This window comes from Hipposideros armiger, unplaced genomic scaffold (genome assembly GCF_001890085.2).
Source record: "Hipposideros armiger isolate ML-2016 unplaced genomic scaffold, ASM189008v1 scaffold_460, whole genome shotgun sequence".
In the NCBI taxonomy this organism is placed as follows: Eukaryota; Metazoa; Chordata; class Mammalia; order Chiroptera; family Hipposideridae; genus Hipposideros; species Hipposideros armiger.
The window spans coordinates 509,750-525,310 of NW_017731810.1; the positions used below are offsets into that span (position 1 = coordinate 509,750).

At 46.3% G+C, this 15,561-nt stretch overlaps 1 protein-coding gene across 6 annotated transcripts in view; it reads left to right on the plus strand.

Moving 5' to 3' along the window:
• MYH11 (myosin heavy chain 11) overlaps window positions 1-15,561 on the plus strand; it is a 117,044-nt gene that overhangs the window by 1,895 nt on the left and 99,588 nt on the right. For all 6 annotated transcript variants that reach the window (XM_019666084.1, XM_019666087.1, XM_019666088.1 and 3 more), the window contains exon 2: window positions 11,572-11,933. In XM_019666084.1, coding sequence (XP_019521629.1) covers window positions 11,589-11,933 — 345 coding nt within the window. In that variant the 5' untranslated portion in view covers window positions 11,572-11,588. The remainder of the gene's footprint in view (window positions 1-11,571; window positions 11,934-15,561) is intronic.

Genomic DNA, 15,561 nt, shown 5'->3' on the forward strand with positions numbered 1-15,561 from the left:
AATTTTGGTGTCTGAAATGGACATATTATTCCGTACAAGGTACTTGTTATCATTACTTTTCCGTGTGAGAGCCGAGATTGAGGCAAACATGCCCATTTATGGTAGCGTTTTCCATGAGGCCATCCCCAGCCCCCTCACAAATGAGCCTGGTAGTACAGCTTTGTGGGTCGGGACTCTGGGGATATCGCTACCCTTGTCCTTCTAGTTCATGCCCGGAAAAAAAGTCATTTGGGACGAAAGGGGATTTCTTTTTCCTGCTCTTCTTTGCAAGTTTTAGTTTTTGGAGGTGGAGAGGGAATTGTCTCCTTTCCTCAGTATGATGGACCCAAACAGGTGGATTTTGTGCTTTCGGCACAACCGTGTAATTCTCACACCAGAGATACACGTTAGATTTTTCTGGAAAACCCCAAGTCCAATTTTAAATTCATTGGCATCCTAGAGTGTCACAAGCAGATTTAGAAATCACCCACATTGGCCTTTCCAAACCTCAGTTTTGCCATCTGTAAAATGGAGCTAGTGAGAACAGCTAATGCTGGTTGGCACTTTGGCCAGACGACGTGCTGAAATCCTTTACAAGCACCCCGTTACTGTCTTTACAACAACCCTTTGGAGCAGATGCTGTTAGGATGGGCCCCATTTTACAAAGGTGGACTCTGCATTAACTTGCTCAAGATAACTAGCCAATGAGGAAGACAAAATTCGACAAAGCTAGTTCTTTCTAACTCCGGAGCCTACGGGAGGGAGTACCCCATTGGGAGGATTGACAGGGATGATGTGTGTAAAGGGCTGAGCGCAGTGCCTGGTCCCTCTCACCTTCAGTGGTTGGTTATTTACAACATCCATGACCAGAGACCTTAAGGGCTTTGCTCAATGCGGCACAGCTGGTATTTGGCAGTACCAGGAAGCCTATTGTGTGGTCTGTCCCTAAAGAAGAAATGTGTCCCTGATTTTCCTTTTGTGTCATTAATCTCTTTTCGTAAATCCAATCCTTACTCGAGCTAAAAATGGCGCTTAGAATCACCTGCTTTACTATAGCCATACCTGTGTCAGGAATATTACAAGTTCCGGGTCTATCGGCCCATTTGTGACTTGTTTAGGGTCGCAAAAGCATCCTTTAAGAGCTTCCAGCTATGAGTGCAAGATGAAGGTCTGGCTTTCAGAGTGACCCTTCTGCTCCCCCGGGGTCTCCTATCTCCACCCCTTACCTTTAAACACGTTTAACTGTGGCCACACGACGGAGGAAAGGCCGAGTTGGGAGAAGGCCAAGCAGGAATCGGAAGGCTCTTTCGTGTGGGATCAGATGGTCCAGGAAGAAGCTAGTGTTGCCCGCTGTATCTGCAAGGAAGCTGGGTAGCTCTGACTTAGGTCTGCGATTCAGGGGCTGGGGAGGGACAGCCCTCATTGAGGTCCTAGGACAGGGCAGAAGGACTCGCCACCGGCTTGCTCATGCAGGCTTGAGCTCCCTCTCCTCCGCTGGTGAAGCACGCAGCCAGTGACAGACACTCGGAAAGGGCCAGTATCTGAGACCACTGGGGTTCTTAGAGCCATTCCCCAGTCCCCAGGACAGTGCCTTTCGCCCTGGTCCCCCTTTCCTCCTCCATTTCTCCCCATCTCTAGATGTGATCAGGTGAACGTATTCTTGTGCATCTTTCTGAAAACTTTTCATGTCACATCTTCCTTTTTCACACAAATATTGGCATTCTTTCTGTAAATTAAGTTTTTTTCCCCACTTAATGACGTACCTTCAACCTCTTTCTGTGTCAGCACATTTAGGGGTTTTTTTTTTCTTCTTTTTATCAGCTGCATAATACTCTGTCATATGGAAGTATACCTTCTTACTGAAACAACCCCTTCTTGAAACATACCAGCTTCACTGCACCATTTCTTATAAACGGAGCTCCAGGGAACATCCTGTGTATCTATTTTTGTTTAATGATAGAGTTTATCTGTAGGATAAATTCCCAGAATGCAATTGCTGCGTTGAACAGCAGGCACATTTAAAATGGATTGACATTGCTAAACAGTCCTCTAAAGACACTAAATTTAAGCTTCTAATGGTCCCTTATGAGACTTTCCATTGATTTTTTTTTTCAATTTTATGGGGAACAGTCTGTTTTTCCAGGACCCATCAGCTCCAAGTCAAGTAGTGGTTTCAATCTATTGTAGTTGTGGAGAGCGTTTTTTCCAGGACCCATCAGCTCCAAGTCAAGTAGTTGTTTCAATCTAGTTGTGGAAGGCATTTTTTTTCCAGGACCCATCAGCTCCAAGTCAAGTAGTTGTTTAATTTAATTGTGGAGGGCGTTTTTTTTTTTCCAGGACCCATCAGCTCCAAGACAAGTAGTTGTTTCAATCTAGTCGTGGAGGGCATTTTTTTTCAAGGACCCATCAGCTCCAAGTCAAGTAGTTGTTTCAATCTATTTATGGAGGGCCCAACTCAGTGGCCCATGTGGGGATCAAACCAGCAACCTTGGTGTTATGAGCACTGCACTCTAACCAGCTGAGCTAACTGGCAACCCTTATGCATTTTAAGCTGTGCTAGGCCAGAGTTGTAAGATACAAAATACAATGGGGCTTTGAGGGTCTGAAATGACCAGTTTTCTCTGTCCCCAAAGCATTCTCTATAGGAGCTACAGTACCTCTTGCTAACCAAGCTCTCTTGGTAGGGAGGAAAAAATAATTTAGCTTTACTAATTAAAAGAACTTCCTTCCGGAGTTACTTTAAAAACAGTTGGGATTCCAATGAGTTAGGCAGATGCCACCCTGAAGTGGCAGGGCCACCACTCATCTTTTTCCTGGTGGGTGAGGTCAGGCTTGCTTGGGACCCTGCCCTCGTGAGATGGGGGAGTGGCAAGGGGACCAGGCCATGAAGCAAGGAAGAAGTTTTCTGCTACGAGGAGATCAGGTGTCAGACAGAGCTGGGTTCAAATCCTGGCCCCAACTTTTACCAATGAAGGCCTTTCGTTTACTTTTCAGGACCTTTGGTACTATTATAGGAATAATAAGTGGTGCCCACCTGACTGAACGTTTATGAGACATGGTGAGATGGTGTATGTAATAACTTGCCTGGCCTGATAGCCATGAATAGAGCATCCCAGTAACTACAGTGGCTCTTATGAACAGATTTAGAGTCTCAGCGGCCTCGGGGACGGGGGGACAGTTTGAGGCTCGGAGCACTGGTGCATCTGGGGAGCCCGCACCCTCTCCTGCTTCTCTCTGACGCTTGACTCCTCCCATACCTGGGTCAAACCTTGAACTAGTTTCTTCGCTGCAGAGGCCCGTTCTGCTGGTGGGTTGTATCCCAGATCAGGCCTAGGGCCTATCATTTTGCCTGCTGCGTGGCACTTAGCGTGTGCAATGATTTAACTTTCGGGGTGGGTAGTTCATACTTCCATTGAGTCTTCCAGGTCTGTTGAAAATCTGGCAATACAGGCAGGGCCCACATTCTTGCTAGGTGACACGAGGTGGTGTCCAGCTGCCACCCTCCTGGGACAGATTGAGCGAGAGGGCTCTGTCCCGCCACCTCTATCTGGCCTGGGTCACTCTGCATTGCTCTCCTGACCCCGGGGACGTTTGGGTCTGTTCCAAAATCTTGGAACAGTAAAACCCTGAAGGAAGCTGTCAGCCAGGACGGATGATGTGCAAATCCTATGTTCTTTGGGCTCTGGCATAGTTTATTCATTTTTTATGAATACAGAAGGGGCAAGACCTTTTATCCCTGAGTTCCTCCGGCGAAAATAAAATTCATGCTAAAACAAGCTAACGCCGCTCAACATTCTCCATTGGTCCATTTTCAACCCCTTGATCTGGAATCACAGATACCATAAAATGTTAGAGCTCGCCCTGCCCACTCCAGTGAAAAATGCAAGGCCTGGAGAGGGGCAGTGACTTGCCCAGAGTCACCTAGCGAGTTGGGAGCAGAGCTGGGACTTGTCACCCCGTGGTCTTATAGAAGCTAACGAACAGCTTGTGTGCGCTCCAAAGAGTGAAACCATGTGTCGTTGGTAAGGAAGCCAGGACTGTGTAGAGGGCTGACACACTCAGCCGTGTCGGACGTCACTCAATAGCAATAGTGAGCCCTTCGCTTTCATCAGACTGTTCCGAGCAGCGCTTGATCGTGAGCTGTACTTAGTATCCATCCGTCCTGTGTAATAATCCCAGAGGTGTCCTTTCAGCCCTGGGAGCTGACGCAGAACACGGACGGGGTGGGAAGGCGGGAATGGAGGAGAAGCTTGGAGAGGACGAAGCAAGGTACTGAGGGTTCTCCTTGAGGTTTGGGCATCTGGGCGGCTGTTTCTTGTCTCATCTGATGTGACCTTCCACAGTGGGCATTCCAGGTTGGTGCTAAGTAGCGACTGTCCTCAGCTTTAATTGTCTTTCCAAAGAGAGCCCACTTTTTCCTCTAAAGTGGTGGTTCTCACTGGGGATAGGTTTGCCCCCCAGGGAACACCTGACAACGTTTGGTTGTCGCGACTCGGGGGAGGATATGCTACTAGCATCGAGTGGGTAGAGACCAGAGATGCTGCTAAACGTCCCACAATGCACAGGACATCTCCCCCCGCCCACAACAAAGAATTATTCAGCCCCAGTGTCAGTAGTGCTGAGGTCAGGCCAAGTTTGCATCCATTCAGCACAGGGAGAATTCTCTCATGGGACTGCCGTCTCCGATCTCTGCTGCAATTTTGCAAGCTGCTTTTCACTCCCCAACCTGGGTCTCCCCTAATGCCTGACTTTACAGTATCTGCCTGATTATCCACCACCCCAAATTTGGAAAACTCAAGGCTCTGGGTGCACGCCGAGGCAAGTCCTTATAACAATGAAGCCAGGTTTGATCCCGGATGTGTCCCATGCGTGCCTGTATTTCCTTCCGTCCTCAAGTTCTCTGCCTGTTTCCAAGAAGGTGGGCAATGCAGAAAAGATCATATTGTCAATATATCTTTATTTAGATTCCACCCTAACTAGCTGTGCCTTGATGGGCAAGTTACTTAACCTCTCTGTGCCTCAGTTTCCTCATCTGTAAACGAGAGGTAATGGTGACTCTCATAGGGTTTTTGAGGGAATTCAATGAGATAATAGCTGGCACTCAGTAAGATTTAGCAGCTATGATTACTAATAGTACTATTATTAGTTTGCTAGGCTCACTGGATTTTCTCAAGGGCAAATCTATGGGACTTGGTCAGTGTTTGGTGGGCAAAGAAGTCTGTGGCCAGATGTTGTGATGGGGAGTCTTGGGTTCAAAGGAGTAAAATAGCTTTCAGATTTCAGGACCCCGCCAGGACCTTGACTGTCCTGGTAAGTTCTCTACCTCTCAAGGAGTGGGAGGGAATATGGAGTACTTTTCAGATGGATTTGACCCCAGCACTGTTGTTTTTTTGTTTGTTTTTGAAGTGTCTCAATCTCCCTGAACCCCCCACCCTACCCCTACCCCAAATACTTCAAGGGATTAGGGTTCCAAGGAGCACGCTCTGGGAAATGCCATCCTAGAGTGCAGCCAAACTCCTCTTTCCTTGTCCTCCTTTTCTTGCGACCAAAGCAGATGTCACACGTTGTAACTGTCATAGGCATCATGGCCCTGAGAAGCAAGCCAGCTTCTCTCTCTCCTTTTTTGGACAGAGACCGACTCTTTGCACGTGATCGTGTTTGCATGTTTGAATCCTAGAGGAGACAAGGTTCCTGGCAATGGGGATTCCTGTGTCCTTTTATTTTTCGATTGTAGTTTTTTGCTGTTTTTTTCCTGACTTTTCAGGCAACTCACCAACATTGCAATTAGAAGAAAGCCCGCTTAGTTGTCATACTGCTGGGAACAAATGAAACACTTCTCCCCATCCGCTGGAGTGTAATCGGCTACCGTCTAAAACCTTTTCATTGACTGAGCAATAATATAAATGTATTTAACATGGCTGAACTGCACCATTAAAGGGTTAAGGTGGTAAATTTTATGTTCTGTGTATTTTACCATAACTAAAGATATAAAGGAAAAAAGAAAGAAAACCAAAATTTTTTCTGTATCCAGAAAAAAACCCACATACCTGTGTGTGTGCAGCTGGGTGAATTTTCCCAAAGTGAACACAGCCATGCAACTGCCACTCAGGTTAAGAAACAGAACACCAGCCCCCCCCTTCCGGCCATGACGTCTGACTTCTATCACCATTGGTTAGTTTTCCCTGGTTTTGAACCTCATATTAAACAGTATGCCCTTCCTGCGACTGCCTTCTCAAGCGTGCTTGTAAGATTGGTCCTTCCTGTGGCTTGCAGTTGATTTGGGTCCCATTTTGAACGTTTATTATGTGCCGTCACTCTGCGAGGTGGCTGAAAGGATCGGTTCATTTATTGCAAATACCCCACTGAGCTTCTGATAGCCCGTCAAGCGGTGTGGGAGGCAGAACAGCATTGTGTGGAATCAGGCCTGGGTTCGGATTCCAGCTCTGCCACTTTTTTGCTGTGTGACTTGAGGCCAATTCCTTCACCTCTCTGAGCTTCAGTTTCCATATCTGTAAAGGGGAACTGATCATAAAACCCAACTCCTGAGGCTGTGGTGATGTTACTTGGTGATCCTGCTGAGAAGGATTTAGCCCAGGGCGTGTAGGGAGTCCATGGGCGATAACCATCACGGTTAGTGTTCAGAAAATCTGGCCCTGGGTTTGACAGACAGGCCAAATGGGAGATGGTGCGGTAGTGACAATGCTTACACGTAGGAGATAGCTTTACAAATTTTACATAGTAATATTTTCCTTTTAAGGAAAATTTCAGACACGCGAACTAGAATGGTATAAGCCACCGACAGGTACCCCCTCGCGCAATTTCAGCAAGTACCAGCACCTGAGCCAGTCTTTTTTCCTCTCCACCCCATTCATCTCCTTCCTGCCCTGATTATTCTGAAATGAACCCCCCAGCCTTACCATTTCATCTGTAAATACTACCCAATATCTCTAAAAGGAAAGGATTCTCGGAATGGATGGAAGCACGTTACCATTTTCACACCAAGGAATTTCACAAACTCTCTAATATAAAATACAGTGAGTCGGGCTGGCCGAGTGGCTCAGTTGGTTAAGAGCTCGCTCAAGAGTTTGAGCTCTGAGCAATAGCGGTTCGATGCCTGGCCTGAGCTGAGCAGCCGCTGAGCTACCAACAGGTAGCAGGATGGCTCAGCTAAAAAAAAAAAAAAAAAAAAAATACAGTGAGTCAATGTTCACATTTCTCTGATTAGCTCATACGGTTTTCTTTTTTGGAGGGGTTGTCAAATAAAATTTTACTTCTTTGTGACCACTACATTCAATTCTGCAAAGCTTTCCATTTAAGGGGTAGCTTTGTAAGAAAGCAGAAGATACCTTTTTTTTTTTTTTGCGATTTGCCCTGCGTGTTAGGGTGAGGGGCGGTTCTGTCCCTGCCTCTGTCAGTGTTTGTCTTCTATTGTACTCGTTTGGATTTTTGTTATGAAAAACCTCTATTGAAAAAAACCTATGCAAACATAGGTACCATCCCCCAGGTACCTGTCACTCAACCTCGAATATCATCAACACTTGAGGCCAGTGTCATTTCATCTCCACCTTCTCCCTGTTTCTCTTATCTCTTAAAGTTCTTTCTAATCTATAGGTTCCCCTGCTTATTATTTTTGTTTTTTGGAGTTTTTTTTTTTTTCAAGATTTTTTTTAAACTTTTTTTTTTTTTAATTGGGGAACAATGTGTTTTCTCGAGGACCCATCAGCTCCAAGTCGAGTAGTTGTTTCAATCTAGTTGTGGAGGGCGCAGCTCAGTGGCCCATGTGGGGATTCATGGGCCATTTCAAAGGAGCTGTGAATTGTTTTCTGCTGAAGTAGGGGCATCAGCCACACAGTACGTCCCAGTGACTACATCCTAACTCAGCCTGCTCCTTAGTTCTTTGGAGCACGGCAGCGGTGGGTAGGGGAGGAGAGATGGGACAGGTTGGAGGAGCTGGGTGACAGCAAGTGTCACCAGGGCAGGGCAGCTCCTGCAGGTATGGTCAGAGGGTCTGGAGTGGATCACTGGATAGGCCTATAAAAAGCCTGTTGTCCCAGCACCCACCTTATGGACACATGTAGAAAACAGGATGAAGAGGCTGTCTCAAATGGGCTCCTGATGTTGAGAGGACATTTAATGATGTGACGTTTTGTATAAAGGCAGACTTTCCCTTGCCAATTATTTAGTGACCTTGAGGGACAATTGATATAGAACAGGCAGAATCAGTGTTTTGGTCGCTCCCCCCCCCCTTTTTTTTTTTACCAGTTTGAAAAATAATGGGTTACAAGGATGCCTATGAAAATTTTCCTTAAATCATTATGAGCTCATGGATTTAAACATATTCATCTTTCAACTCTTGTGTTTTTCTTACTGATGTTCAAACTGCCCCATGTTTGACCAGATAGAACCATAGTTTAATATTTTAGCATGTAGTTTCCTAGACTTTTAAAAACTGCTTCCACCTACATGTAAAATGACAAAGATTTTGTTATAAACATTTTAATTGGCTTTATTGAGGGATAATCTACACACAGTAAAACTCACCAATTTTTTTTTAAAAACTCACTGGTTTTAAGTCTACCGCTTAATGAGTTTTGACAAATGTATACGGTCGTGTGATCACTATCACAGTCAGGATATAGAGCGTTTTCATCGCCCCAGAAGTTCCTTTGTGACTCTTGATGGTCAGTTTCCTTCCCGAGCCCTCGCAACTAGTGTTCTGCCTTCTGTCACCATAGTTTTGCCCTTTCTAGATGTCCATATCAGTGGGGTGGCAGAGCATGTAGTTTTTTCGGTCTGGTTTCTTTCACTGAGCACAGTGCTTTTGAGACTTGTCTATTTTGTTGTGTATTTTGTTTTTGTTTTTTTAAATTTTTTTTTTTGAGGCAGGGAGGGAACAGCTATGGTCATTGGTTACATATTGCTTTCATGCTACAATGGCATCGTTGACTCTTTTTTTGAGGAGAGTGCAGCTCACAGTGGCCCATGCAGGGATTGAAATGGCAACCTTGGTGTTATCAGCACCACGCTCCAACCAACTGAGCTAATGGGTCACCCCCTTTGTTTCTTTTTATTGCTGAGTATTTTATTTGAGACATAGTTTCAACTTGGAAATATATTCTAAGGATCTTTCTATGGCCAACAGTCACCTATTGTATGATCTGTGGATCTGAAATATCCAGAAAAGATGTATCTGTGGAGACAGAGTAGATTAGCGATTGCCAGGGGTTGGAGGTTCTGGGAACACAGAGTTACTCAATGCTGGTCGGCATGAGGGAAACCCTTTTTGGGGTGAGGGGAGTGTCCCAAAATGTATCGTAATGGAGGATACACAATCTGTAAATTTACTAAAAATCATTGGATTGTATGTTTACAATGAGAATTTTATGGCGTGTCAATGACACTAATAAATACGTTGAAATGTGTGTGACCTAAATAAAAGTCCACATCTTGAATTTTCATGGAATTAGAGCGTTCTGTTGACTGTGTGTCCTACACTTTAACAAGACATTCACTGGAGGTCATTTATTGGGTTGTCGGAAAAGTCATGATGCATTTTTGCAATGAAAACCATAGAAAAAAATACGTCATGACTTTTCCGACAACCCAACAGAGTGCTTGCAGGGTTGGCCGTTCCAAACAGCAGTTCAATGAACATTCTTGGACATCTGTTAGCTCTTATCTGTTTCCTTAGGCTAAATTTCTAGAAATGCAATTGCAGGTTCAAAGAGTCTGCATAGATTTTGAGGCTCTTCCACCCTGAGGGTGATGGGGGCAGAGGCCTGGCCCCTACACTCTTGACAATACTGGGTATTATCAATGGTGTTCATCTCAGCCAGGCTGATAAGTGGAAATCCGTATCTCAAAGCTTTAACATGCATTTCTTCATTTACTAGTGAGATTGAACATCTTTTTCTTAACGTGTATTGGCTATTTGAAGGATGTTGTAAAAAATAGCTATTTTTGTTATCATAAGTGTAACAAAAAATTATAAAAATACAAACATCATAAAAATGCATAATAGAAAGTGCACCCATGTTCAGAGGAGTAATAGTCACAATAGCTAAAATGTAGACATTACCCAAGTGTCCATCAATGATGAATGAATACTTCTAGGTGGAGAGATAAAATGTGGTCCGACCACACAGTGGAATATTATGCAGCCTTAAAAAGGAAGGACATTCTGAAACATGGGACAACATGGCTGAACCTTGAGGACATGATGCTTAGTGAAACAAGCGAGTCACAAGAGGACAAATACTGTAGGATTCCACGTATACACCTAGAGGAGTCAAATTTCCAGAGACAGAAAGTAGAATAGTGGTTGCCAGGGGCTGGGGGGACGGCGGGGTGGGGAGTTAGTGTTTAATGGGGACAGAGTTTCAGTTTTGCAAGATGAAAAGAGTCCTGGCAATGGATGGTGGTGACGGCTGCACAGCAATATGAGTGTGTACTTAATGCCATTGGACTATACATTTAAGATACTAAATTTTATGTTATGTATCTTTTACCACAATTTAAAAAATTGAAAATAAAAATGTATTAGAAAGTAAAAATGCCCTCATAAGTGTATTTGATAAGGGCATATTTCTCCCGTTATTTTGCCTATATGGAATCTAAATATTTTTAAATAAAAATGGGATATTATAACTACTGTTTTACAATCTCCTTTTGTATTTCATTTTTTAAAAAGCATTATTTAGAGAGCATTCACATACTTCTATTTAAATTGTACAATCCCATGGCTTTCAGCATGTTCCTGGTGTTGTGCATCCATTGCTACAATAAATTCTAGAACATCATCATTACCCTTCCCCTCAAAAAAGCCCTGCATCCTTAGATATCATCATCTGGCTCTCCCCCAGCTCCTGGCAACCACTAATCTACTTTCTGTCTCTATGGAGTTGCCTCCTCTGGGCACTTGATAGAAATGGAATCACACACTATGTGGCCCTTTGTGATTTGATTCTTTCACTTAACATAATATTTTCAGAGTTCATCCGCGTCCTCGTATAAATCACTATTCCTTTTTATGGCTGAGTAACATGCCGTTGTATAGGCAGACCACATTCATCCATTCCTCCGTTGATGGACATTTGGGAATGTTTCTCTTTTTGGTTATTATGAGTAATGCTTCTATGAACATTCCCATACAAGTTTTGGTGTGGATGTATGCTTTCATTTCTCTTGGGTAGACAGATACCTAGGCATGGAATTGCTGGGTCACATGGCAACTCTATGTTGAACCATGTGAGGAACCCTCCCCTTTTATTTTTATAGCAAATCATAGACTTGGATATCTTCCTATGTCAACATGCATAGACAAACTTTCGCTTCTTAACCCTCGGGTCGTATTTCATTGCGGTACGTGTCCAGTGCCATGGTCGTGGACAATAGGCAGTGATGCAGATCATTTCATGAAGGGCCTTTGGGTCATTTCTGTTCTTTGACAATATAAACAATACTGCAGGGGACCCCCTTGTACTTTCTGGGATTTTTCTGTGGATTGCCCTCCCGACATGGCAAGGTGAGGGCTGCGTCTGTCGTTAGTACTCAGTTCTGGCCCGCTTCTGACCCTGTCGCTTTATCCCACAGGGGACCCACCAGGCACCATGGCACAGAAGGGCCAGCTCAGTGACGATGAGAAGTTCCTGTTTGTGGACAAAAACTTCATCAACAGCCCGATGGCCCAGGCTGACTGGGTCGCCAAGAAGCTGGTCTGGGTCCCTTCGGAAAAGCAGGGCTTCGAGGCAGCCAGCATCAAGGAGGAGAAGGGAGATGAGGTCATCGTGGAGCTGGTGGAGAACGGCAAGAAGGTGACAGTCGGCAAAGATGACATCCAGAAGATGAACCCGCCCAAGTTCTCCAAGGTGGAGGACATGGCGGAGCTGACGTGCCTCAACGAAGCCTCCGTGCTGCACAACCTGAGGGAGAGGTACTTCTCAGGACTCATCTACGTGAGTACCGGGGGGCGGCCTCCTGCACCCCTGAGGGAAGGGGGCAGTTTAGAGATGTGTTCGGGGTGCAGGTTGGGGAGCTGAAGGTTTCGCTGAAGGAGGTCACATGGTGAAAAGAAATCATTCAGATCTGGGTTCAAATCTCAGGCCCGCCCTTCCAAGTTCTGTGACACTGAACAGGCTATTTCACCTCCTGAAGCCTCAGTTTTCCCATCTGTACAATGGGAATAACCACCCTCCCTGCGTGAAGGGGGTGAAAAGTTTCCATGTGGCCACATATGCAAAGCGCCAAGGCGCATGCTCAACAGATTTCCATGCAGCAGTTCCTTGCTCTTTCTCAGTCTTGGAAGTAGGGTGCTCATGCCTTCCTTGGGAAGGCTGGTCCATCCTGGCAGCCAGCTGGGAGGGAGACGTGAAGACCTGGCTAGGTTCTGTGGAGGCCTTCCCTGTCACAAAATGGGGATGCCCACATTGGACCTGGGCTCCTCTGGGTTGACTGTGCAGATCAGAGGGGACAAGAGCTGCACTGTCCAAAAAGGTAGCCACCTGCCACATGTGGCTAACGACATTTAGAGGTGAATTAATGAAAAATCAATACTTAAAAACTCATTTCTTCAGTTGCACTGGCCATGTGTCAAGTGCCCAACAGCCACCTGTGGCTAGTGGCTGCTAGATGGGATAACACAGGTGTAGAATGTTTCTGTCATCACAGAAAGTTCTGTTGGACAACCTGGACTAGATGATGGGGGGGTGAGGGGGTGACTCAGGGAGCACAGATTCCTTGAGCACAAATAACCCTCCAGGATATAGAGGAACATGGTAGCCTGGTGATGCCAGACTGGTGGGCAGAGGGTCGCCCAGGCCAGCCTTTGTCTTGCCTCTCAGAAAAGCCGTGCTAATCCCTTGGACATGTTCCTTAATTTCTCTGAAATGTCATCTCCTTCTCTTAAGTGAACACAAGTATAGTGCTAGCCTCTCAGAGTGGTTACTCTAAAAAGAAAGGACTTGGCACGGCTCCTGGCACGTTGTAGGCACTCAGCATGCTAGGGGTTACTATTATTACTGGTTTTGTTGTCATTATGGTCATCGTTATCACCAGTTGGACGTTCTTGGCTCCTTTGCAAACTTGTGGGGACAGGCGCTTCCCTCGTTAAGCCCTCTGGTCCTGCCCTTTACATTTTGCCATGTGAAAAGGATGAAAAGCCCCTTTGTCATCTTTAAAAATGTACTGCAGTTTTTTTTTCCTAATTAGGAAAATAAGACACATTCACTCCAGAAGATTTGGAAAATTTAGAAAAGCGTAGCAAACACAACATCGGTCCTCCCCCAGAGATAACAGCTGATAAGATTTGGTGTCTTTCCTTGTGAGAATGGTACATGTTTGCATTTTTTTTTTAAGATTTTTTATTGGGGAATTGGGGGATGGGAACAGCGCTGGGGAATTGGGGGAAGGGGAACAGACAAGCCGCCGTCCTTTTGTTCTTCAGTCTAGTTGTGGAGGACGTTGCTTCACTGGCCCAAGTTGGCACCATCATTGCGCTCTTCCTGGGTGAAGCAGAGGAGTTGCCGGCGCAGGGGCTGCAGCCTACGCCATCGCTGGCAACCCACAGCAGCCCAGCTCCAGGTTGAGCTGTTGTTCAGCATCCCATCTGCAGAGGGCAGTGTCACTGGCCCTCATATGTGGGCTCCGAACCGGGGTCCTCTGGTGTCCCAAGCCAGCTCTTAACCAGCGGGCCACCCGGCCAGCCCCCATGTTTGCATTTTTAAAGGCTTGTATACATAGGTCAGTAACCTGCTGTCTCTTCCATGTACAAGTCAGTGCTTAGTTAGCATCCCTATATTTCAGTCATAACCGCCCCTCTCCCCAAATACCCTTTTAAGGACTATGTAATCTGTCCCATGGATATGCCTCATTGACTATCCATTCTTCTCATGGATGGTTCAGAGGGGGTTTCAGTGGCTTTTTATAAGAGCCAGGGGGAGAACAGGGGAGCAACTCATAATTACATAAATGCCTCCTCCAACCCAGGTTCTGTACCTTGCTGCACTTTATCTCACTTAATCAGCACAACATCCCTGAATACGTATGGCTTGTCCCGTTTTACAGGCGAGCAAACTGATGCCAGAGTGCTAAAGGCCATCCTTGTTTCCCTAACTCATCTGGGAAAGTCCTTTTGTCCGAAGCACTTCTAGTTCGGAAATATTAGCAACCTGGGGCTGTCAGTACAGGACCCACATTTCTGAGGACACCAGCCTGCAGGAAGCTGGAGGGAAAATTGGGCGCCTTTGGGACCAGGTCTCCCATCTAAGATGTGCCATCTCCATCCGGGGACGTCAAGGATGGGCCGGTGTGTGAATCTCCCCAGCTGTCCTCTGACGCGCTGTTTGAGCCCAAAATAAAAATCAGAAAAAAATGAGAGTCGTATGAAGGTCCCGAGACCAAGAATATCTTCTGATAACAGATTAAAAATGCATCAAAGCTTCAAAATTCCTGCCGTGCTTCTCCAGACTGATGAGATGAAAAGCCTTTCAGCCTCATGACCATGTGCCACCTCGTCTTGATCCTGTCTGGTCTATTTAGTCACTGAAGTAGAATCTGTTGTCCATGACAAAGTAGTGAAAGAGGGAAAGCGGGGGTGGGGGGGGGTGGAGGGGGCGGTACAGGCAGAGCAGGTTACTCTGCCAGCCCACGATAGCAGATGGCACGGCACTTGTTAACAGGTGGGTGGCAGAGTCAGGCTAAGGCAGCTGGGCATGTCTGACTTTGCCCTTGGCGATGAAGAGAACTTTCCCCTTCCTTCTGCGAGGCCCACCTCAAATGATGTGCCTCTGAGAAGGTCCCGGCTGACATCTTGTGCTCTTGGATCTAGAAGAGTCTATAGGAGCCAAAGGGTCCTGATTCGTCGTCTTAGAGATGCAGGTTCTGGGCTCAGCCACGTCTAGTGGCTGCCACAGATCGTTCGTGGCACACGTGGGGCGTGAATGTAGTTGTGATTCCTGGTCCAGCGCTCCCTTGCTGTCACTGGCTGAGGTCTCTCTCTGCCTAGAGTTTTTCCTGACCATGTAGCTGTCGGCTCTGGTGGATGGGCAGAGGTTGCAGGGTGGAGGGAACTTAATGAAGGTGTGGCCTGGCCTGTACTGGCACTGCCCCAAATCCTCCCCGGCCCATTTCATCCTTTACAATACTGGTGTGAGAGCGAAGCTGACATCCCGCCCTGCGCATGGAGGTGATCAAGGCAGAGAGATGACCTGACTTGCCTGGAAAGGGACCTGGGTCAGACTCTGGCCTGCCCAACTGTCACATATATGTGCTCTTCTGTCTTCTCTCTGTGGGGTGCTGAGGGGTCACCGGGCCCAGTCCTTGCCCAGAGGCTGCTTTATTTTTGGGGTGGGGTGGGGGGGAGCAAGATAAGACACACCTGATTCAAATATATGACATAGATGCAAATATATGACATAGGTACTAAAACGACGCAAGGGTGGTATAGCCATACAGTGGAATATTACCCAGCTTTAAAAAAATACGGACATCCTGGGCCGGCCGAGTGGCGCGATGGTTAAGAGCTGGCTTGGGATGCCAGAGGGCCCCGGTTCGGATCCCACATATGCGGGCCAGTGACACTGCCCT